Source organism: Annulohypoxylon maeteangense (genome assembly GCF_022496945.1).
Source record: "Annulohypoxylon maeteangense strain CBS 123835 unplaced genomic scaffold GGS22scaffold_11, whole genome shotgun sequence".
Classification (NCBI taxonomy): domain Eukaryota; kingdom Fungi; phylum Ascomycota; class Sordariomycetes; order Xylariales; family Hypoxylaceae; genus Annulohypoxylon; species Annulohypoxylon maeteangense.
This window is the reverse complement of record NW_025953258.1, coordinates 675265-697701: the sequence shown is the minus strand read 5'-3', so window position 1 is coordinate 697701 and position 22437 is coordinate 675265. Positions and strand designations below refer to the sequence as shown.

The window sequence follows — 22437 nt, the reverse complement described above, 5'->3', positions numbered from 1 at the left end:
TACTCCAGAGCTGTCGATGTAGGTATAGCCCTGAATCCTTCCCGATGCAACATTGACTGCGGACCCGGACCCGAGAAATGATGAGCTTAAGAATTAAGATCAATGAGAATGCCTGTCCGATCTAAAGGTCAGGCTTGCCAATTCGAGACCCGTTCGAGACCCGTTCAGGACCAGGCCTCATCTGTTCAAATTAGGACATAATTCCCTACGAGGTATGGACCCCTGCAGCTGCGACAGCTGTAGCTGTATGGCTGACGAGAGATCCCAATATCAATTGGGTTAATAAGATCTTTCACCTGTCCCGCTTCACATGAACTTCTATTTTCCTGACCTCTTATTTTTTTTGCATTTGCCAATCTTCACCTCTTTTTTACTCTCTTGCAAAAATCTTCATTCCTTTTCCCCCATTCCTTTTCATATTTTAGTCCTTTTTGGTATGTATATTCGGGTCTTGATACTATCATGAGCGCCGTTATCCTGTGCTAGCACTCGACCCCACTACCTAGAAGGATATACAAAAAAAACCCAAAAACCTACGCGCTGTCTCAAAAAATGGCGAAACTCACGTCGCTTTTTCAAATATCAATATGGCTTCTAGCTGAGCGGGTGTCGTGCGGCTCGATCGCAGCGTGGTGGAATTCGAGAGGACCTAGTTTCATAATGCAGGACGACGACACGGGCGGTATACGATATAGTCTCTGCAACGGCAACCACACGCCAATATTCCCAGACGACAAAACTCTCGCCGCCCCTTTCTACAATTTCATTCCCAAGAACAAGACGAGTTTGGCCGCGTCCGGGTGGACGGATAGCGAGACCGCCTGGGTGAGTTGAGGCCAAGACGCTCCCATCATCGTGAGATGAGCTAAGTGGAGCCGGTGAGATTGTACGAGACTTGCTGACGCCAGCGAATAGGCCTCTATCTTCTATATGGACAACAACGACGAAATTGTCAATGCGCTGCTGAAATGCGATTGGAACACGGGGCATTGGATAAACACGGGCGAATATGTCACTTCGGGAGGCTCGCCTAAGGTTTCACCCACCTCAGCATTATCAGTCGTCCTGCTAGGGTCCGTGGATGGATATCGCCTTTACTATAACGACCTCGAGGGATCTCTGCACCAGATTGGCTACACCACCGCCACCTCCTGGGCATACTATGGCCTCGTCTCCAACGACAAGACGTCGTCCCAAGCCATCGGGACCACCTTTTCCAAGAAGAACATCACGGTCGTGAGGCCAAGAGATGACAACAATATAGGGGTGTCGCGTCTATACAGCGACAACCTATGGCATCTCTGTAAGTCCCCCCTCGCGACTTTACTTACCCACAACCCAACTAACACAACCCCAGCCACCTTCCCAGCACCCCTAGCAGGAAGCAACGCAACCAACATAACGCAATCATCAAACCTAGCACCCAACACAACCGCCGCAAACTTCACCCTCCCCTCCTGGAGCGGCAGCGCATCCGCGCTCGCAGTGAGCATCGACAGCGCGTACACGCGCAGCGTCTTCTACATCGGCGGCGACCGCGCGATCCACCAAGTCGGGAACAAGAACTACGCATGGAGCGTCTTCGAGCAGACGAGCGCCACCGCGTGGCCGCTTGCCGATACCGCGGGCGGGGCCATCGGGATCGCGAACGCGTTTGGAAACGATGCGTTAAGGCTTTATTATGTTAGTAACGGAAGCGTTGTTGAGGCGAATGGGGATGGAGGGACTTGGTCTGATGCGACTGTGCTAGCGACTTTCAACGCGAGCCAGGCTGCGGGTTCCACGACGTCGGGGGCGGCGGGGAATACGACGGCTGAGGGGGCCGGGGCCGGGGGTGAGGGGTTGAGTGATGGGGCGAAGGTCGGGATTAGTGTTGGTGTGACACTTGGCGTTATCGCGGTCGCGGGGATGGGTGTGACGGTTTGGTTCCTGAGGTACCGGCAGCGGAAACTGGATGAGAAGAACGCGGCCGCGGGGGGCGAGGGACCCGCTTTGGTTGCGGGCGCGGTGAGTCCCGGGAGCGCGTATGTCGGGACCTCGGATAAGACGGTGGGGAGCCGTGATGATGGATATGCGGCCGTGCCGCAGGGGTATAATGGGCAGAATGTGTACGCGCAGCAAGCGTACTCGCCGCAGCAGGGCGCGGAGGGGTACGTGTATCCCCAGCAAGGGCAGGATGGAGCGTGGGTGTATGGGGGGGCGAATGGGGAGTATAATGCCCAGCAACAACAGCAGTATTATTACCAGCAGCAGCAACAGCAACATCCGCACGAGTTGGCGGAGCCGGAGAGGCCGGCGGAGTTGATGGGGGAAGGGCATTATAAGGAGGTGCCGTGAGACCTACCCACCTACTTACCTGACTATTAAATTTAAAGGATGAAAAGGGGTGAGGAGTTGTGTGGTGGGAGGTAATACCGTTTCTTGAAGATACCTGCGGAGAAAAGTTGATGGCGTTTATCTTTTCCTCATGGTATCTGATATCCAGTAGGGACATTCAGGCGCAATGCGGGAGCGAGTTTAAATTTATGGTGAGAAAGGCCTGCGGAGAGGTGGCTTGCGTCTGGAGATATACCTAAATGCCTCTTAGCATGACGTTGCATAGCGTTTCATACATACATATATAATAGAATGGTGTATAATGAATACTGGAATTGTTCGTGCTTATCATTGTTAGGTGATATTTATGGTAGTATTCCCCCCTTTTGGGTTCGTGCAACTTGAGCTTAAATCCACCGTACGTAAACATCAAGGTAAACTTACCTAAGAAAGAAAAGAAATTAAAAAAAATCGGTCAATTAATTGCTACCATCCTGATGCCATACTCCGATTAATTCCCGTTTTTGGGATTGAGTCTCGTTATAAGAGTGATGATGTTGCTTAGGTACCTAGTAGGTTAATGATTAAGGCGGGTAGCCCAAACAGCAAGCGAGGAGAGTTGCCATCGACATGGGGTTACCTCTTCAAAACGCCAGACCTAACTAGGGAGATACTCATCTAGTGCTCATTGTATCGGATTGATCATAAATCGCCAAATAGCACTTAGGTAAACACTACCTAGTTGGTTGGAGGTTAGAGTGAATAAAATGATGGGTCTGAGGAAGAACGTTCTCAAAGCACACGTTATGGAGCAAGCACATCCTCAACTTGACAAGAATATATCGCCGCTAGTATCCCTTCATCAATTTCATACCTGTATATAAATATTTCCGTTGCTCGTTAGCTTATAGATGAATGAGATGATGAAGTCCTAACATTAGGTGCTACCTGGTAGGCATCAACAATAACAGAAACGCCGACAATACCTCTGTAAAATTGGCGTCCATCCAGTCCAACGATATTATCCAAAAGTCAACCGGAGTCTCCTCAATATCACTGAATGTACCCATTGACGATAGCCTAGTAGGCCCAGATAGTAGTATAAGCCATTGCACGAGGTTTAGCACAACAACGGGAGTCGGAGTGCTTTCCACTAACGCCACCAACCAACACACTACACACGCTGGCGACAGTAATGTGTTAGACTATTGACCTCTTGTACTCCGAATACGATTATCCAGTTTCTATCCACTAAGAGACGGAAACATATGCGTGGGATGCTATGAGAGTTATAACATCACAATAACTCCGGCATAAGCGGACAATGGCCTGATATAAACCGGGCCTTCGTATATCATTTCCGCCTTCAAACGTGTTCCTGATTCTCGACTGCAGCTTCTGCGGTTAACAGAAGTTTCGACAGTCGCGGACTAATAGTAATAGAGTTCGAACCGCCCAAGATATATCAGCCTCCGGCTCGGCCCGTGAACTCTGAAGTGTGGATCGGAGTATAATTGGGCAATTGGCTTTGGCGACAGAAAGGACAACAAATCGAGCGTATCCTGTATCCAATAAAATTCAAACTCGCGATGGATTCTCTGTTAGATCCAGGGGTATTCGGATCCAGGGTTTGAGAGCCTCTCATTCATCAGTGATGAATAGACTACATCCCTAGATGCATTCATATCTATATTTGATGCCCGACGACTAGGTCGTGAATCAGATATAGTTCCTGTTTATATATGGAGATTGTGATGAGTGCCCGACAGTCCGGGGAATCCTTGTATAACTTAGATATCCTCCACAATATTTTCCCTTGCGATCTCGTAAATTTCCATGTTTTTATGAAGATTCAGACATTACCTAATCTCATTAATATCGATGATATTGGTACGAAGTTACATTTCGTGAAGATCATCACGAGGTGGTCTAAGCTTAGTTCACGATGGAGGCCTTACGAAACTAGGATTGGACTGCATCATTGCGTCAGCGTCCTCCCCACTGGTTTCGACCCCACCATCTCTTCCTATCCGTCACAGTTTACCAACCTCGCTAACCACTCATTAACAGGTCTCGGTACCCCTCAGACTTGGCAGCTGGAATATGCAACAGGTTCTGCGTATGATGCATTCGATCTATCTTCGATCTCTTTCTATAAACACGATGAAAGAAAAATAGGAAGAATAGGAATAGAAGGGGGAAAAAACAAGTCTGGCGTAAATTCGGCGAAAATTTACTCTCCCGGGTTCGGCAACTCTGACGCAGGCGCAGACGGATAGTACTGGCATAATAGTATCGTGAGCAGATGTGGCGCGTGGCATTATCCGGCTAGGTATCGCATGGTCGATATTACATAGACGGCATGCACCTGGCACTGTTTTGAAGGCGCAGCCTACTCATTTTAGCTGCCCAACTACGTCCGGCTGTTTGTCTCACATACAGAAAGTGGTCCTGCTGTCTCACGAGGGCCACCAGTCATGCTCAGCCCGCAGCGTCCTGCTGAGTGAGTAAGCGAACGGGATCCTCTGCTACATACGCATAATACCGTGTCTGCTACAGTATTAGTCCTCCTCATTCGGAGGGTCTGTTCCCATTGAACACACGATGGGGCGAAGCTACACTATGAATGCACCATTCCATCAATATCATAATGTTTTTTTATCTATTGATACTTCTTTAGTTACTAGTTGTCCTTCCTTGGCCTTCTCTCCTGATTCCGTGACGTTCTTCTCGTTACAACACCGGCAACCCCCCGTTCTCCCTCGTACCCTATGGTAGCATCGTCCAGGTTGAGGGGATCCTAGTTTAGTTTGCCAGCCCTAGCCTGCCTTGATTCCCCCCTCCAGAACCTCCACCGCTCCAAGCCAACCCCCCTGCCTTTTTCATCTGCTTTATTAGTCTCGGCCTGCCCAGTTACTGGTGTGGTATGACGACGTTTGTCTCTCTTAGCTTCTATCCAGCTTTCCAGAACAGAAATTACATGTTTAAACGTTTTGACTCCCGACGAGATCTCGCATTTTCCCGTCTCTGAATTTATCTGTTTGTACGCACATACATACATATATGTATACATACAGTACGACTGTTTTGACACCCAATCCGACTCATCCTCACTAGCTTACCAGCAACCGCGCCAGTCCGGGATTCAAAATCGTGTGACCCTCCATTATCTTCCGCGTCCTTCTGACACTTTTCAGCTTTAATACTGTACCTGCTCTAATAACTCACCCAAACCCTACCTACTTACACATTCTTCCAACCCCTTTCGCTTAACATCAAATACCTCCCGCTAGGGAATAACGCCTCAAGATCAAAAAGCACATCTTAGCGAGCTGCAGGAAGCTACACAGCGCTACACAGCTATATTCTAGCGTCGATCATTTCCCAATCCGCTCATCATTATTGAAGTTCCCTTCTACCCCGCTGCCGCTGCAGGAGTGACGCATTACAGCGGTGAAATCTTCACCACCCCCAATTGATAGGTTCATCCTTTTGCCTATCCTTTACACCATCCTCTTGAGTGTAAAAACGGAAAGTCAAGCGCAAGACTCGAGGAGATGGCGTACAGAAGTAGTAGGAGCGATTTAAGTGACAGAGGGGATTATACCCCTCGGAGAGCGCCGGCTCGAGAAGTCGACGACTTTGAGATCTATGATCGAAGAGAACGCCGCGCTTCGCCGCGACGAGTATCCGTGAGAGAGTATGAGGATCTGGACCGGGAACGCGGCAGAGTAGACCGCACCCCCGCATTTCTCAAAGACGATGCGAGGAGGGTAGAGGCCGGACAATTAGTCCTACGTCAGCGTGAGGTCGAAACCGTCGACCGTCGACGCCGTAGTCCTAGCCCTGTCCGGTACCATGAGCGCATCGTCGACAGGGAGCGTGAACGGGCACCTTCGATGCCGCCAGAGCGCCGTCCCAGATTCATCGAACGATCCCCCTCGCCACCCCCGACAGCCGTGAGAGTAGAATCTCGCACAATTGAGCGACGACGAGAACGGTCACCAACTCCGGATAGAGAAAGAGAAAGAGACCGCGAACTAATCCGCCTACGCATCGAGCGTGAAAAAGAGCGATCTCCGTCTCCTAGCCCGTCGCCCCCACCTCCACCCCCTCCTCCGGTCATCCGAGGCCCGACGATCGAGCGTGAGGTCATCACCCACTATCGCGATATCGACCACGGTATGTCTAACAACGCCACAAGCCATGTCTCAGACAAAGATAAGGTCACCCACGCTAACATTTCCCCCCGTATCTAGGTCTCGTACGAGCAAAACCGCCAACCCCACCACCACCACCACGCACCGCCCCACCTCAAATCCGCGAGCGTGATCTCGACATCGACATCGACATCCGGGGCCGCGAAACCGACGTCGACATCCGGGAGCGCACACGCTCGAAGTCGCGGCCCCGGGAACGACCGCGTCCGCTGCTCCGGCCATCCTACTACGACGACGACGACCTCGTCATCGAAAAAGACCGCGAAATCGTGCGGCTGTCCGACACCAGACGGCGAGCGCACAGCGCAGCACCGCCGCGCGCAGAGTGGGAGGACGAGGCAGAGTATATCACGGACAAGATCGATTCGCGCGGCCGCATGGGCGAGGCCTGGCACGGCGCGACGAAAGACTGGACGATCGTCGACGTGCCGCCGGGCACCGAGCGCGTGAAGATGGACGGCGTGGGGGGAGGCGGCGCGGAGGTGAACTGGAGCCGGTACAGCGGGGTGCGGCGGTCGAAGTTTGTGCCTGAGCGGGACGGGACACCCGTCAGTGCGATCAGCGAGCCGATGCGAGAGCGTGAACCCTCGCGGGAGCGGGAGCGCGAGAGGTTGAGTATCCAGGTGTTCGACAAGCGGGAGAGGTCGCGGGACCGGGACGTGGAGATCGAGGAGATCCAGGACCGCCGCATCTCGATCCGCGACGGGGACCGCGCGCCGCCGCCGCGGAAGAGGAGTGAGATGTGGACGGAGATCACGAAGGATTTGGTCATTCGCGAGGCGATCGAACATATGGGGTATGAGTACGAGGAGACGGAGTGGTTCTTCTACGTCATGCAGTACCTGCGCTACGTGAGTCTTACCCCATCCATCCATCCATTCCCTATTTCCCGACGACGGTGTGACATTGTCGTCGCACAATTCCTACCTACCTACTTAGGTTAATGTGCTGATGTGTGGTGTGTGTGTAGGAGGACGTGCTCGAGCTGGTTAATTTGTCGGATACGATCCGTCGCAACCGCAGACGCAGGACGCAGGAGCTGGAGCGCGAGCGCGATTATGAACGTCGCTACCGCAACCGTCGCTCGGTGAATTGGGATAAGCTTGATGACGAGCGCATTGTTGAGCGTGAGGTCGTGTATGATCGCCCCAGCCACCGCGGATATGTCCGCTAAGCAAGTGGCGTTACTACGTTCGGGCGGAAGGGTGTTGAGTAAGTACCTAGCCGCGATGCCTCGATGCTGCTTGTGGGGATGAGCGGATCGCGACGGCGGAGGTTGGATCTGGGAAACACGCCGCTCTGATGGGTGGCCCGTCTGCCTTTCTAATCATATACACGATGTTGGCGGGTCGTCCCTGGGGATATCGCGTCTCGCGTGTCTCGGCGGCGGTTCTGGGATGAGGTGGTTGGCGGGTATACGTTTTCATTTGTCGTTTCCATATCATATCACCATATCATATCATGAACGAAGTTACGGGGCTACGAAGGCGATCTAAATGAAAGTATTCAATTCATGAGCAGAGCAGAGCAGAGCGGAGGTAATTCTGATGCTTTTTTTTTCTTCTTTTGATGCCTTTGGTTGGAGAGGGGAGGAGAGGAAGTTATGAATGAATGGTACTTTTGTTGTTGTTGTTGTTGTTGTTGTTGTTGTTGTTGTTGTTGTTGTCTTTGTATCTAGACTGTTGAGTGAGTAGGCGGTACGGAAATTGATCACGATTTATGACTATGATATGTTGGTGTTATCTGCTATGCTCATGCTCGAAGCGTATCATATTTATCTCAAAGGATCACATAGACCTTATTACTGCCTAGGTATATTCTAAATTGCTCTATAAGTGTAACTTGACATAGAGAAAGGGTGTTGGTTGGGAAGAGGTAAGAAGTAAATCAGTTTGAAATAACTGAAATCTTTAACACTATGAAGGAATCTCCTCCGAACTAATCGGCGTTTCCAGCAACCAGTTCTTGGTCTTCAAGACCGTACGAGTTACAGTAGTAATCTTCAAAAGGGTCTGTCCCGATATGTGATCTCGATACCTCCATGAACTCTTCCAGCGACTCAATAGCGGCTTCAATCATCTCCTCCTTAATTTGAACATCGATGGCTCGAAACGTTCGGTACTCCGCTGGAATATTCCACTTTATTTTCTCTTCGATGACATATTTCAAGGTCTCTCGTGCAAGCGTGCAATTGTGCTCCTTTAGATGTGTGATTATTGTTTCCAATGTCAGAATCTCGGCGTTTAGATAGCGATCCCTCACGCCGCTAAGCAACTCCCCAAATGCCTTGATATCATCGTCGCTCGGTGTTTCAAATAAGCCAGGTAATGGTGATGTATTCATCCTCCATTCGAACATGTCCAATGGAGTGTAGCCGCCGACATCTCGCCATCGCACATCTATTGTGAACTCAGCTTCACCTATAAAACCCATCGTTTCTGCATGAGCAAACAGTGCGATCCATGGCAAGTCATTCCGGTCTTCTGAGGTGTCGTTGAATTTACAGCCAGCATTCATCAGTAGATGAGCCATAGTTATATTATTATGTGATAATGCCTCACCTAGCGGTGTACGGCCATAGCGGTTTTGCTCCTCGACATTCAAACCAGCATGAACGAGTAGTTGGAACTTTTCCGCTATTTCGGCTGCCTGGGGGTATTGCGCAAGTGTATGCAATGCTAAATTTCCTAAATTGGATTTGCGGGCGAGGTTGGCCCCATTTTCTAAAAGGTATTTAGCGCTCTCTGCCGAACCTTCTTTCTCGGATGCAACGAGGCAATGGAATGCATGATAAGAATGTGGCCTAGACATATTTATGTCGTATCCGCCATTGACCAAAGCTTGGATACAATCATGACGCCCATATTTTGCGGCTAGTATTAGCGGAGTCGAACAAGATACGTCGAGGGTATCAGGATTTGCGCCGTGGGATAATAAATGTCCAATCGCGTTCACGTTGTTGTTGAATACGGCCAAATGTAAAGGTGATATACCAAAATTATCACGCGAGTCGATGCCTTCGGAGGAATCTCTCAAAATTGCGGCTAGATTACCGTCTTGTTGTATCGCCTCGTGAATGGGTGATGGGTAGTCGTTCGTATCTTCATCTAATGCTACTACTCCTTGAAGCATAGTTTTCTCCCTCTCAGAGACTCGACAACGATGCAATTGAGCCCTTGCAAAGACTGCCAAGCGTCTAAAATATAGAGACTACCTATTAGTTGCAATTATACAACCAAGAGCCTTTGGGTACTTACTTTAAGGCATCTGTGTCTCGAAGAATTGATGTCGTGTCTTGCAAGAGAAGCGCCAATATATCAAGTTTATGTTCATACGCAGCCATCTAATATGTATTATTAATGCGGTTTCCTTTGCTATCAGCATACCAACATACTTACTTCTATAATACAAATAGTGCCTTCAAAAACGTCAATAGGGGAAATTTCTCCGCGAGAAAACCGCTGGCGTACCATATCAATCTTATTCAGTCGTATTTCATAAGTGATGCTCGAATTTAATGGAATTATACGTGCTACACGTAGATGAAGCGAGGCGCCAACGCCAACGACACTGTTCAAAGACAGGGTTGCCTCAAGCATTCTAGAATAGAATGGGAGTGGAAGGCGTATATTGACGCGAACCGGCGAGCAAGCCCGTCGACATGTAGATACATCGCAACGCCGTGTATCGACCCGTGGAATGATATTATAGGCGGATTTGAGCCAGCCATATATGGGTGAGACGAGTGGGTTCGGCTGGGTTCGAGATGTAGGTGAATGGCATTGGCATTGACAGTATTTACATGATCTTGACAACGTAGCCACCAGTTGGATCGGTGGTTCTTGGGGTGCCCTCTCGGTGGGAGATAATTGTGGCAAGGTGCCTTTAACCATTTGCAGGCTATGTTCATTGGATCCCTCAAGCTCTGTGTCAACAGCATAAGATAATGCTGCGCCAATGTATCGCGATTGGCTTGGAGGTTGCAGTGAGGATAACTGGGATCCATGAGGGTGCGCTTGGTTCATCACTACCGTGTGAATATCTATAATCATCCTCCCATGAGCTCTGTGAGGGGTCAACATATGAATTCCATAGGTCATGAGAAAGGATGGGGGTTGACATACGTCGTAGCAAAAAAAGAAGACAGGCTCAATATAGTCTGTAGGTCGTTACAGTTCTTTCTTGCTCTTTCGCTCAACGAAGCGATTTGACTTTTGTGGTGTAACCATTTTAATCTGGTGATTTTCGTCTGGCTATTCCCCTTCCCCTTCCCCTTTCCTCCCTGCTGGCATTTGTGGGCAAGCTCTTCAAGCCGCGGCACGATCGATGCTAGATCTGCTCGGACGCGTTCGGCTAGTAAGAAACTAAGTTGCGGGATTCGAAACTTGGCTTTGGAGTCATTATCTAGATTGTCCATTGTTTCCCTAATGAAGATCCCCAATGAATTCAGGAGTTCCACCTAGAAAGTCAGCACGCCGCATCGATGGATAAAGGGATATTGGACTAACATCGTTGACTAATTGAAGCAATTCCTGCCTAGCCTCAACTACCGATCTAAATATGTCAATTATCTTTGGAATAGCGGCAAGAGCCTGTCCGATAGAAATGAAGCTACCAATTGCGCTGATGACATCCATTTTGGAACTATTTCATAGGAACACCGATGGGAATGATGAGTTCCAAGCTATCTTTCGCTATACATGCCCCAGTTCGTAGAAATAAATCGTTAGGATTGAGGCAGCCTGACGAAACCGTGGGCATCGATAAGTATTAGGATAATACGGGCAGATGATAGTGTAACTCTCACCTCAGGCGAAGCCAGAGAAAATATGCAAGATTGGGCACGGAAACCTCTGATTCAAGACCATTCGCCTAACAATATGCCTCGCATATCCTTCGCGGTGCGTTTCGACTAGCCTATCAACAACAACAATAACAACCACCCCCAACGCAAGGTATTTTTAAACTCTCAAAATAATTAGTCGCAAAGAAGGCTTAGCCGGAGCCTACCTACATAGGCGTTGTCCAAGGCTGCAAGATATCAGGTAGGTGATGAGCCTTTGGGTAGGCAATGCTCGATAGATACAATAATACGAGTGAGTATGATTCGCGCTTGTGGTCGGGTTAGCACAAAAAAACGGATAATGAGTCCCTATTCACAATCAGCAAGAGTGAATTATTCAGATTAACGGTGCCTTTCATTCGTTCCTGTCAAAGTGTAACCGAGTCCGACGCCATTACCATTCCGCATTTCCTCAAACCAACGCCATCAAATGCATCATCCCCATCACCGCGGGTGCGGCTACCGATTTACCATCCGAGCAGACAAACGGTCTGACCCCATAGAACTCCGAAACTCGCAGCGAGAAATGACATAGCCTTCCCAAGAGGCTTAGGCGTGTCTCTCGCGGGCTGCTTCGAACTGCTGTCTCTGTAGCTCCTCCAGCTCCTCCAGCGTCATCCCACTCTCCTCGAACTTGTTGCCGCGCTTCTCTCGGACCTGTTATGCTTAGTATGTACACCGCGACTCTTGATCTCGTCAAGGTTGGACGTACCTTCTGAGTCTCTTTGTGTTGTGCAGCAGCCTCGAGGACGGCAGGGATGTAGTCGCTGAATCCCAGAGTCTCCAGAGCCTTAGTAATGTGGTCGCAGGCAATGGTCTTCTTTGCCTCCTTCTCCGAGATCTCGTTCGCCTCGGAAGACACGAGAGTGATGAATTCCACGCAGCATTCTATGAGTAGATCGCGGGCCTCCTTGGAGAAGGAGACGCCGCTTGATGACGGGAGAATCTCACTGACGATCTTCTGGACGGTTGCTAATCTATGTCAGTACATGGTGAATGGGGTCTTGTAATAGTGAGAGTTGCGAGAACTAGTTATGTGAATAACTTAGATTGCATACCTTTAGGGAGGGATAGATCATCATTGCCTAAATAGTAAATGATTAGTAAAATTGAGCTTCATATGCTAGGAGAAAGAAATGTAGAACAAGGTGAAAGGATAGGAAGCTTAGTTCTAGGACAATACCAATCTTAGGTCGACCCATCTTAAAAGTTGAAAGAGAGATATGTATGTGTAAAGTAGGCAATCTTGAGATTTGGTGCACCTAAGTGATGTGCTGGATGAAACTCCTTTCTCTTGAAAGAAGCAGAGACATATAACGATGGGGAAACAAGAACTTGGAGGTTGCGCCAGTGTCTCGAGGATGTTACTCGGTGACCATCAGAGAGTGAGTAATGTATGCTTTTTCCATTGTTGCTATCAAAGTCATGCGCTTGACAGACTAAGAAAGAAAATAAGGCTTAGACGACTATCCGTACTGCTCATATCCAGACTGTGACAGTGACAATGTCCACCTTAGTCATATCGAGCGATGTTTGCTGCCTTCCTAGTAGGATTGTGACGATTCATAGAAATCATGATCGCATTTACATCGAATAGGTGGGCCTGGGCGCATCGTGATTTTTAAGTAAATATAACTTACCGCCGTACTCGTGATCCGACATATTGGATGAAGATGAGATCGAAAATCAATCTAGTGATAGGATTCGCGGTGGAGAAGATTTAAGGCCTCGCTGTATTATTCGCTTAAATGATTTTTTATTTAGATTTGAGACCTCTATAGAACCAAGATAGTTGTTTTTATAACCGGATATCAAGTATCTGGATAGATGAGAGTAAGAAATATGAAGCCTCTGCTTTCTTTGAATTGGGAGGAATCAACCATCTTTTGTATCGCACTTGCAGCCTCAGACAGCCGGCGCGCCATCCGGAGTGGAGAGTGTGGCTGATACCGGTCTACGCGCCTGCGCGCTAAGACATCGCCGTGGCGCAAATGACCCAATTTAATTCTTTAGTTTTCATCAATTTTTTTCTTCTCCATTTTATTCTCTTCACCAATTCCTTTCAACGTTGGCATTGCACATTTAACAATGATTGACTTGCGACAAAGATAATGCGCAGGTCTTAGCATCCCGCGGGTATTGAATGTATGTATACTTCTATTCTCTACTCCTCCCTCACAATGATGAACACGTTGTCGCCCCAGTCTTACTATGCCAATTGGCAATATGGTGATCGACACGTCAAAGCCAAACGACATCTCTGAGTTTACCAGAAATGAAGTCTTTCAAATTTGACATTACTTCTCTTATTCATCTACTAACAATAGATTTATAGGTTATTCCATGACGAAAAGGTATCTATGACAATACTTCTCTATCAATACTACGGACATGATGCCGAATACCAAGTACTATCAAATACCGACTTAACCTGACGGACACCATTATTTTCTGACCGATTTACACCATTCCTATTATACTACATTGTATTAAGAACGGGACTTAGAATACTAATAGGTCTAGTAAAAGAGTTTAGTAGGTACTGTTTCAAATTGGCCTTGGTAAAACCCGTGGGCAACATGACTTCTATCTGCGGATTTTAGGCTGAACTGTAAGGTACGTCAAACATCTCGAATCTCGTGTGTCTGCTAGTGATGAATATTGTTACGACCGAATCTTTATGTTGAAAATTATCAAGTCTTTTCATCTTTCGCCTGAAGCAACGTTTCTCTTTTTCCTACGTAGCAAATAGACCATTCATTCGGGCTAACTTGCTATATAGCCAGTACTTTCGTTTTATTTCGTCTTGCCTCATGAAGCCCGGAAGTTAGCCAGCTCGGCTGCGTTCCAACTGCTCAAATATTAGTATATTAGCATCCAGGAAATGGTTTCCCACATACCGGAAGTATTTACCACTGAGATCGCTAGTGGCGCCTTCGACCAGTTTGGCTATCACATCGCCTGGCTGCTTGGGGTCTAGAAATTGGCCGTTCTTATATTCGTCTACAAAGCTTGCGTAGACCTCTGGCGCCATTCCGGTTTTGCCATCATTTCTTATCTGCTTCTGCATGTCGGTGTCGACCTTACCGGGCGAAACCGCAACACTAATGATGGAAGGCTCCTCTACAGCTAGGTGGGTAGAAAGGTGAGTAAGGGCTGCCTTGGAGGTACCGTATGATCCCCACCCGGCGTATGCGCCAAAAGCTGCTCCCGACGAGACGAATACGACTCGGCCCTGTGACTTTCGAAGTTCGGGAATGGCTTCTTTGACCTGTGATCATAATCAGCCTAGCCATTATGGCACTTCTTGCAATCTAGGGTCTTGGCATACAAGTGCTAGTGCACTAAAGACATTGATATCATAGGCGTGTCTCCATTCCTCCACACTAGATTCAGATATCTTGGTGATTGGAGCCAAGACACCATGGTTTACCACGATCCCATCTATCTTGCCAAAGGCTTTGACAGTTGATTCGATGACTTTTGGGGCAACCTATCACGGATATGAGCGATTTGATTATATAAGGATGCTGAGCCATGGAGTCCAAGCATACCTTCCAGTCTGCTAGATCAGCAGTTATGAAATCGACAGATGTAGCATGTTGCGTTTTCAACTCTTGCAAGTTCTTCTCTGTTCTAGCGACGAGGAAGACTTTGTGCGAAGCTTGAATTAATGCTTGTGCTATGGCGAAGCCAATACCTCGACTAGCGCCAGTCACTATGAACACTTTTGACATTGTAAACGAGGTAGTTCAACTCAAGATATGAATTGTACTGAGAATATGGATAATACTATAAGTCAGGTGAGTGTGATAATAAGTGACCAAGAGGGAACAAGAAGATGAAAGAATAAATTCTCTATCTTATCGGAGCTTGGCTTCACTAGCGGTGGGGGGGGTTTATTTAATATGAGGGGCAAGAAGCTACCTGGTATGTACCAAGGTAGACAAGCGTCATCTAGCCTCCGTTATAGCAATGACTTGGATTGCGACACCACTTACTCTGCACACCACACCATCTTGCATATAATCCTCTTTCCCCAACATCCTGCAGGAGTAACAGTCGCAGGATCAGTAACCATGGCCACAACCGTCATCCTAGGCACAGGCATCATCGGCACATCGACAGCATACTACCTCTCCAAGCACCAGCCCGCATCCAGCATCCACCTCGTCGAGCCGTCCCCTGAACTCTTCGCCTCTGCCTCCGGGTTCGCAGGTGGGTTCCTGGCTAAAGACTGGTTCTCTCCCGCCTCCGCCGAGCTGGGCGCCCTTAGCTTCGAGGAACACCGCAAGCTTGCCGAGAAAGAGGACGGGAGGAATAGATGGGGGTACGCAGCTAGCACGTCCGTCAGCTTGTCCCCGCCCACGGATAAGAAGAGGGTCGATGTTTGGTGCCGCGTAGGCGCGAGCCGTGCTGAGGCTGCCAGCGGGGCGACGACGGCGGGGGTGGCGCCTGAGTGGTTGGATGGGAAGGGACTGGTGGTCGAGGTTATTAGTGATGAGGGGACCGCGGCGCAAGTGTGAGTTCGTGGTTGAGGTTTTCTTTTTTCTCTGCTATTTCTACACAGATATACCTATATTACTGGACGCCTAGGTACGTGGGGATCCTAACTACATGGTCTAGAGATCCGTTGCAGTTATCGCAATTCTTACTCCAGAAGTGTCTCGACGCGGGCGTGCGGCTGCACCACCCCGCCAAGGCGATCTCTATCCAGACAGACGTGCGGAACGAAGTCTCGAGCATATGTATTGCGGACACGCAGTCTAGCACCGAGACGGACATCCCGTGCACGAATATCGTGATCGCGGCTGGCGCGTGGTCGCCTCAGGTCTTCGCCACGCTGTTCCCGACTTCGGGGTTCAAGCTGCCCGTTACGAGTCTTGCGGGGCATTCACTCGTGGTGAAATCGCCGAAGTGGACGAAGGAGCACGAGGACCAGGGTTGCCACGCCGTCTTCATGGAGAGCCAGCCTGGGTATTGCCCTGAGATTTTCTCGAGGGTAGGCGGGCATATCTACGTCGCGGGATTGAATTCGGCGACGGAGCCACTCCCTGCGCTGGCTACTGATTCGAAGAGCAATATCTCAAGACCCGCTATCGAGAAGTTGCGCGAGACGGCTAAGAAGGTGCTCGGAGAAGACGAAGTGGAGGTGGTGAGGGAAGCTTTGTGTTTCCGCCCGGCGACCGATCGGGGTACCCCGATCCTGGGTCGTATCCCGGATAGCTGTCTTGGACCCGCTACGAACACGAGACCTAGCCCCGAGGGGGGAGTGTATCTTGCGGCTGGGCATGGGCCGTGGGGCATCAGTATGAGTCTTGGGACGGGAAAGGTCATGGCTGAGATGATTCAGGGGAGGGGGTTGAGCGCCGATGTGTCTGGGCTGGGGCTAGATGTCTGATCGGGAGACCGCGCCATCGAGGTGTTTTGGACCCTTTTTATCGTGGAATGATCTCGATGCTGGATATTTATCAGCCCTGGGAGAATTCCGTGTTCGAGATACGCCTGGTTGTTGATAGCGTGTAGCCATAATGTCTTTAGCTGGTTTGCTAGCTTATGACATATTTACCCCTACTACACATTCACTGAAAGTATAGGTACGCAAGGATCTAATATTTTTTTTCAACTTGGAGAAAAAAAGGAGTAAGAAAAATTCCATTATTCAATCCTTCGTCAATAGACTAGTCTATCATAAAATAGATACACCCGTATCACAAACAAAATCCTCATTGAATTACCCAATTGCCTAATTGAGCCTTTTCACGTAGCCAGCTGACCAAGTGTAGCCCTAAGAGGTATCGAACGTGTCACATAAAAAGCAGTGACACTTCCGAACGGTTCCTGGCTAAAGTAGTTACCTACCTACCTACCTACCTAATCACAAAAAAATCCGAGACTTTTAGAGTCCGACGATTGCTCACATGGCCTCTCATACCAGCGACATGGTTTCCGAACAATTGAACCAAACCCTGTGAGACCTGCGCTGCGGTGATAGTGATATTGGTTAAGGGTGAATCAATCGTGAGTCATCAACCCCCCACGACGAACACCCACACCCATCACGAATACCTACCGTAGTGAAGAACAGGCATCCCACTCTCCTTGCATCGAAATCTCGATCCCATAACTTCTGCGCGGAGGGGTTGAGTCCGATAACGCTGGTATATACATACGTACATGAACGTGGCGTCGCATGTGATGACGGTGGCGTATCTTCTTGTGTGACGCGAGAGCTCAAAGTGAAGCTTAGCTGCTTAGGTGGGTGGGCAGAAACACTTACGCCTATCGCTCGCTCAAAGTAGGTACTTAGGTAGGTAGGTAGATCTCGGAGCTAGCCTGGCACGCGAGATCGAGAAGCTCGTCTGTCCATCGTGTCTCAGCCGAGCAGGCGAGACAGGTACCGTCGTCGGGGACTTAGGCAGGGGCCGGGCGCACATACATGTAGATGGAAGTAAGTTACGTCCGGATTGTGTCTTGTCTGCTACGTGGTGTCTGTCTTGTCTCACGCTGTGGACTTACGAGTGGGTGAGTTTGGTGGGGAGGGGAGGTAGATAGGTAGGTTGGAGGTATGTATGTACGCACTTTAACGCTGCGAACGCCTCCGAGATGGGGGGTGCGTGAGACAGGTTGGTGAGACACTGGGTTTGGGTGGGTTACGCAAACGTCAGCCGCTACGGTTGCGCTGTTTCTCCGCTTCGTGGGTTGGTTTGCACGTTGGGTTGTCGTGGCGGAGGGTAAGCTGCTGAGGGTTTTCAGCTTTGGTGGGTTTCGAGACATAATACGGATGAATTGGTAACTAAGTCACGATGAAGATTGGAAATCAATTGGGAGTTGGTAGGTTAGATGATGAGGCTTTTGGTAGCTTTTAGTTTGAATTAGATGATGCTAGTTATACAGTGATAGTGTGTTGGAAGAGCAAATATGAAACATCAAAAGGTATCTTTATCCTTGCACCGATTACACCCCGAAAATGCAGCCCTAATATGATGATATATACAAGAAGATATGGATAGGTAGGTGTTTAAGAGAATCCTTCTCTTTAATTGGTCGTCAAGCTCATGCGTAGTTCCGTGCTGATGTCGTCCAGCACAAATGATCCAGGTGCTGGTAGTTGAAGTAATTGTGATAATAAAACATAAGGTGAAAAAGAATGAGATATTTGTTTGTCGTGATAGTGTAGGTAGGTAGGTAGGTAATAAGTTTAGCATTCAGGCAACTCAAAGTGCTGTTCTTGTTCTTGATTGGTTTCTTCGTCGAGATGGAAGACGATTCCTCTTCGCTTCCAATCGCCCCGCTTCAGCATAGCATCACTTTCATGCATCCAATTGGTAGGTCGGCGATGATTCGTGGGTTGGGGTGGTACGACTGCCGACGAAGCCGGAGAACTCAGCTCGGCTAGACCGGGAGGGATCGCCTGCCAATCCTTGAGGGGCCATTGCCCGCTCTGATCATAAACATATGGTCGTGCTTCTGATGGCCTTCTGAGATAACAATTACGGCTCTTGATGGGTGAATACTCGGTCGAGTCTTGTAAATGATCTTCGACATGCTGTGTTTGACGGAAGAAGCGGTGCTCCCGCTCTGCCTCGTCCCTAGCCTCATCGAACTCCGAAATCATATGTGGTGATGAGTTTAGACTTAGAGGCGGGTGTAAAGAGAGCGGATCATATAGCCTATCGTGTGAGGCCGTTGATGATGCCTGAGAGGCGGTGCTCGAAGTACTCCATTTTCGGGAATGTTGAGTAGTTTGCTCATCAATGCTGTCTTTTCTACTTTGTAGATTGTTTTTGGATTTCTTGGAAAAGAGTGACGATCGACTTAAACTACGCATGATGGATGAGATATAATGGTATGGGCTCTTACACGAGAAGATGAAGAAGGATTGTGAGAAAGGAAGGAGTAAATATTATTCTATGTTGTAGTTGTAGCTTATGGGTGAGAATTAAGTCTTTGCTTAGGTAAGGCCGGGAATATCACCAACAGTTAGACTGATAGCTGGATATCCCAAAGAGTTGGGATACAATTAGAGAACCGAACTGAGCTTCATAATATGTGTGTCGGCTCGGGGATGCGGGAGGATGTAATACTTTAATACCATTCCACGAACCGGCCGGATCGTCCCTGAAGATCTGCTTGCGAAGAGAAAAGAGGAGACCTGGTGCCTTGCAGATAGCTTGGATCTTTTAGCACTTGCAATATGCGGACGAGCCGCGTCTTAGCAGGGAAACTGACTCCATGAGAGTTAATAGAAGACGGATAGAGTAAAAAGCTTATTATCCACACAACCGGTACACGAGACTACCACGATCCCTGGACGCTAAGCCTGTGATGGTGTGGACGAATGCGTCATTGATCAATAGTGGCATGTGGCCGCATTTCTATTGCGTCCCGTCATAGGTACCGCCAATCATTGGGTCCTGTGTCTCAGAAGCCCGGTTGAACCTTGGTACTATGTAGATTGGTGGGGAGGGAATCCGAGGGATAGACCTGTGAGGGGTGAAGAGTGAAAATTTCCAAGGCTGGGAGGAATGTGAAAAATGCGGATTATGAGATCTCACCGGATCTCTCTCGTGTTCAGGTGTAGTTCTTACTAGAATGCTAACAGGCGAATTGTATCGCCCGTTTAGCGTTACTGTATTTCGTATTGTGAAGACGAGAGTGCGCTGCACAGCGCAGGGCAGGCAAAGCTAGCTATCTACCCATGTCGTACCTATGATCCCATGTGTTTGGATGATCTTGTAGATCTTCCATTGCGGATCAGCGATTACAACGCTGGTTGGATGATGTGGGGATGACCAAGCCCGGCTTAAGTTCTTAAGGCACAAGGTCAATTCCAAGTTTGCAGCCGGTCTTGGTTTTTAAGAACTTTTTTTTCGTCCCATCCGAACTATTTCGAGAACTATAATGAGCTAAAGTACCTAATATTTTCAGCTTCATTTGTGCTCATAACTAATTTCTTTTACGCTGAATTTTTTTTTTTCGCTAATCTCATCAGCGAGAACGCGTGACCGATTATGGCGGGGAGGCCTTAAATGACTGCGAAGCAATGTAGGATAGGTGCCCAGGTATGTAATGTTACGTCGGGTGCAGCACTGGCTGTCAATATTCCAAGGGAGTTTCAGGAGTATCGCTGAGTAATCTGCGCTGATGTCACCTGTTGTGGAATATGCACTCACTTCTTCTGTATGTAACTTAAGGACACGACTCTTATCACATTATTGGATCTGCGTCGTTACCTTGGCAGCTCTTAGTTGGTTGGAGTTTCATTTATCCTTCCTCTATTTCATTCTTCCTTAGCTTCCGAAAGCAAGTGAGATATCGATGTTCGAGTAAGTCGGCAGGTTAGATGCTTTACCCAACGGGGAGCTCGCCAACTTAGACCGGCTCGTAAGCTTCGTAGGGCTAAGCGTCTGATCTGCATAATTGGATGCCGAATTTCTAACCGATAACCTTAAATGATGCTTATAAATAAATAGACTACTTATAAAAGAGAGGTACGAGTCAAGTCGGTACTGAGGCGGATCTACTTAAAACGGTTATCCCAACTTGAAGAGAGTATTGGTGGTAGAGATGTATGCAGTGTTCCCTAATGTCAAATTCTATTTCAAGCCCAATACAACGACCTAAATGTTTATTTAGGTACCTAGGAAGCTAGGATGAATGTAATCGGAGAACAGATGGAACCTACTTAGATCTAGAACCCCTGAAGTGCTTTAGTGTCTTGGATTTCCTCGAACCAGCAGTTTAAAACAATAATCTTATGCTCTAGGTAAAGGACATTACCAACTCCAATCGTCAAGATACTCTTAAAAAGTGATCATAATGACAGCCTAATTCGGTAGGACCATAGATTCTCCTGCTTGGGTATTCGATAGCATTATTGAATGTATTGCGTATGCCTCGAACTCTGTATCACAGGTCTATCGTCAGCAATTTATGCATGTCCCTCCAAATCACCTCGGCGCCGGAGAGCAAGGAGGAACAAAGTATCTGAACCTTAATGACGTCCATGTTCAGTTTATCTAGGTGTCAAACTACCTACATAGGTGGAGAACACATTGCTGAAGACTTAAGTACAGCCGAGTAGATATTTTAATATCGCATTGAGTAACGATGTTTTCAGGGGTTCAATCGAATCGCGGAATCCCGCACGTTCTGTTTCTTGATGCGTTGACATCCGGATTAAAGATGATGTCCCGAAAATATAAACCGATGGTCCCATTTTCATGTATGGGCACCAATCTAACTTCCCGTTATTCGCAAAGTTATACCCGTTAGCGGGCTAAATATATTGTTCCGACGATTCGGACTGAGGATCTTCGTGATGCGGATCACCTAGAGTTTGGTCGAGCAATTTGAAGGTTCATTCCGATTCTAGATTTCACTCTTTATAGGACGCCATCATGCTCACCCGGAAGTCTTTTCACTCGTTGCTGCTCCCAGTTATCGATGTCTTTCGCAGCTAGCCTCTGTTTACGCACGCCTGTATTAGTATAGGGATTTAAATATGCGCTGTACAAGATTATATGCAAGCTTAATAAATAGGATGCTTACATAGTATTCATCTTTCATATTCACTCTCCGAGCTGATTTGCTGATTCCTAATTCCTCTTCCCGAGTCAATTGTCTCACTCGTCGATCATGTTTTTCGTATCGTATAGCCGTGGCAGGTGTCAGCACGAAGGAACCTGCTACGATGACGGTCATGAATGGTAGTCCGAATAGTAAAAAGGGACGTTTTGCCATCCATATGCGATATTTTGCTGCGAATGTACCGGTATCACTACTACCTCGAAATTTCTTGGCTTGAAATACTCCCATCGCGAAGGGATCGGACGACTCTCGTTGGAGTTATCGAACTTGATATCGGTTGCTGAGTTTTGGTTTCGGCAATTTATGGGGAAAAGCTGATGTTGATTGCTTATGGTGGCATTGGAACCGAGGCGGGATGACGACGATGTAGATGTAGATATAAATGTAGATGTAAGAATATCGCATGACATCAATCGTAAATGCGCCGTCGTAATCGTTCTAGACAGGGGTACTTAGGTACCTGGA

General features: G+C 48.2%; 8 protein-coding genes across 8 annotated transcripts; 3 read left to right on the top strand and 5 right to left on the bottom strand.

Annotated features, from left to right (window-relative positions):
- The first annotated feature begins 164 nt into the window (after nt 1–164).
- GGS22DRAFT_26845 (uncharacterized protein) lies at nt 165–2658 on the top strand. The gene is made up of 3 exons (XM_047966650.1): nt 165–825; nt 916–1303; nt 1358–2658. The coding sequence occupies exons 1-3, from the start codon at nt 553–555 to the stop codon at nt 2335–2337; spliced, it is 1641 nt and encodes a 546-aa protein (XP_047817695.1). The 5' UTR covers nt 165–552; the 3' UTR covers nt 2338–2658.
- A 2973-nt stretch (nt 2659–5631) lies between these two features.
- Nucleotides 5632–7733, top strand: GGS22DRAFT_26730 (uncharacterized protein). The gene is made up of 3 exons (XM_047966649.1): nt 5632–6498; nt 6576–7387; nt 7507–7733. Exons 1-3 carry the CDS (start codon nt 5874–5876, stop codon nt 7708–7710), a joined length of 1641 nt encoding a protein of 546 aa, XP_047817694.1. The 5' UTR covers nt 5632–5873; the 3' UTR covers nt 7711–7733.
- A 741-nt stretch (nt 7734–8474) lies between these two features.
- On the bottom strand, nt 8475–11173 carry GGS22DRAFT_195040 (ankyrin; the record flags this gene model as incomplete). Its single annotated transcript, XM_047965601.1, has 5 exons — nt 8475–9732; nt 9794–9879; nt 9935–10601; nt 10661–10995; nt 11045–11173. 5 exons carry the CDS (start codon nt 11171–11173, stop codon nt 8475–8477), a joined length of 2475 nt encoding a protein of 824 aa, XP_047817693.1.
- A 583-nt stretch (nt 11174–11756) lies between these two features.
- Nucleotides 11757–13239, bottom strand: GGS22DRAFT_26704 (histone-fold-containing protein). Its single transcript, XM_047966648.1, has 4 exons — nt 13020–13239; nt 12438–12464; nt 12092–12351; nt 11757–12036 (listed from the first exon to the last, which is right to left on the bottom strand). Exons 1-4 carry the CDS (start codon nt 13039–13041, stop codon nt 11929–11931), a joined length of 417 nt encoding a protein of 138 aa, XP_047817692.1. The 5' UTR covers nt 13042–13239; the 3' UTR covers nt 11757–11928.
- Nucleotides 13240–13909: 670 nt separating this feature from the next.
- GGS22DRAFT_166252 (NAD(P)-binding protein) lies at nt 13910–15216 on the bottom strand. Its single transcript, XM_047961822.1, has 4 exons — nt 14934–15216; nt 14711–14872; nt 14280–14650; nt 13910–14230 (listed from the first exon to the last, which is right to left on the bottom strand). The coding sequence occupies exons 1-4, from the start codon at nt 15114–15116 to the stop codon at nt 14191–14193; spliced, it is 756 nt and encodes a 251-aa protein (XP_047817691.1). The 5' UTR covers nt 15117–15216; the 3' UTR covers nt 13910–14190.
- Nucleotides 15217–17119, top strand: GGS22DRAFT_166251 (FAD dependent oxidoreductase). Its single transcript, XM_047961821.1, has 2 exons — nt 15217–15901; nt 16006–17119. The coding sequence occupies exons 1-2, from the start codon at nt 15288–15290 to the stop codon at nt 16778–16780; spliced, it is 1389 nt and encodes a 462-aa protein (XP_047817690.1). The 5' UTR covers nt 15217–15287; the 3' UTR covers nt 16781–17119.
- Nucleotides 17120–18036: 917 nt separating this feature from the next.
- Nucleotides 18037–19607, bottom strand: GGS22DRAFT_166248 (uncharacterized protein). Its single transcript, XM_047961820.1, has one exon. It carries the CDS (start codon nt 19208–19210, stop codon nt 18581–18583), a length of 630 nt encoding a protein of 209 aa, XP_047817689.1. The 5' UTR covers nt 19211–19607; the 3' UTR covers nt 18037–18580.
- Nucleotides 19608–21712: 2105 nt separating this feature from the next.
- GGS22DRAFT_26657 (cytochrome c oxidase assembly protein COX16-domain-containing protein) lies at nt 21713–22381 on the bottom strand. Its single transcript, XM_047966647.1, has 2 exons — nt 21934–22381; nt 21713–21848 (listed from the first exon to the last, which is right to left on the bottom strand). The coding sequence occupies exons 1-2, from the start codon at nt 22198–22200 to the stop codon at nt 21768–21770; spliced, it is 348 nt and encodes a 115-aa protein (XP_047817688.1). The 5' UTR covers nt 22201–22381; the 3' UTR covers nt 21713–21767.
- Nucleotides 22382–22437: the final 56 nt, after the last annotated feature.

Coding starts and splice junctions, on each gene's coding strand:
- GGS22DRAFT_26845 (XM_047966650.1), top strand. CDS start 553: ATGGCGAAACTCACGTCGCTTTTTCAAATATCAATATGGCTTCTAGCT. Junction 826..915: donor CGGATAGCGAGACCGCCTGG/GTGAGTTGAGGC, acceptor GCCAGCGAATAG/GCCTCTATCTTCTATATGGA. Junction 1,304..1,357: donor CGACAACCTATGGCATCTCT/GTAAGTCCCCCC, acceptor ACACAACCCCAG/CCACCTTCCCAGCACCCCTA.
- GGS22DRAFT_26730 (XM_047966649.1), top strand. CDS start 5,874: ATGGCGTACAGAAGTAGTAGGAGCGATTTAAGTGACAGAGGGGATTAT. Junction 6,499..6,575: donor CTATCGCGATATCGACCACG/GTATGTCTAACA, acceptor CCCCGTATCTAG/GTCTCGTACGAGCAAAACCG. Junction 7,388..7,506: donor TCATGCAGTACCTGCGCTAC/GTGAGTCTTACC, acceptor GTGTGTGTGTAG/GAGGACGTGCTCGAGCTGGT.
- GGS22DRAFT_26704 (XM_047966648.1), bottom strand. CDS start 13,041: ATGTCGGATCACGAGTACGGCG. Junction 12,465..13,019: donor GTCGGATCACGAGTACGGCG/GTAAGTTATATT, acceptor TTTACTATTTAG/GCAATGATGATCTATCCCTC. Junction 12,352..12,437: donor TGATCTATCCCTCCCTAAAG/GTATGCAATCTA, acceptor GACATAGATTAG/CAACCGTCCAGAAGATCGTC.
- GGS22DRAFT_166252 (XM_047961822.1), bottom strand. CDS start 15,116: ATGTCAAAAGTGTTCATAGTGACTGGCGCTAGTCGAGGTATTGGCTTC. Junction 14,651..14,710: donor TCTTTAGTGCACTAGCACTT/GTATGCCAAGAC, acceptor TTATGATCACAG/GTCAAAGAAGCCATTCCCGA. Junction 14,231..14,279: donor CTCAGTGGTAAATACTTCCG/GTATGTGGGAAA, acceptor ATATTTGAGCAG/TTGGAACGCAGCCGAGCTGG.
- GGS22DRAFT_166251 (XM_047961821.1), top strand. CDS start 15,288: ATGAGGGGCAAGAAGCTACCTGGTATGTACCAAGGTAGACAAGCGTCA. Junction 15,902..16,005: donor GAGGGGACCGCGGCGCAAGT/GTGAGTTCGTGG, acceptor TACATGGTCTAG/AGATCCGTTGCAGTTATCGC.
- GGS22DRAFT_166248 (XM_047961820.1), bottom strand. CDS start 19,210: ATGCGTAGTTTAAGTCGATCGTCACTCTTTTCCAAGAAATCCAAAAAC.
- GGS22DRAFT_26657 (XM_047966647.1), bottom strand. CDS start 22,200: ATGGGAGTATTTCAAGCCAAGAAATTTCGAGGTAGTAGTGATACCGGT. Junction 21,849..21,933: donor ATATGAAAGATGAATACTAT/GTAAGCATCCTA, acceptor GTGCGTAAACAG/AGGCTAGCTGCGAAAGACAT.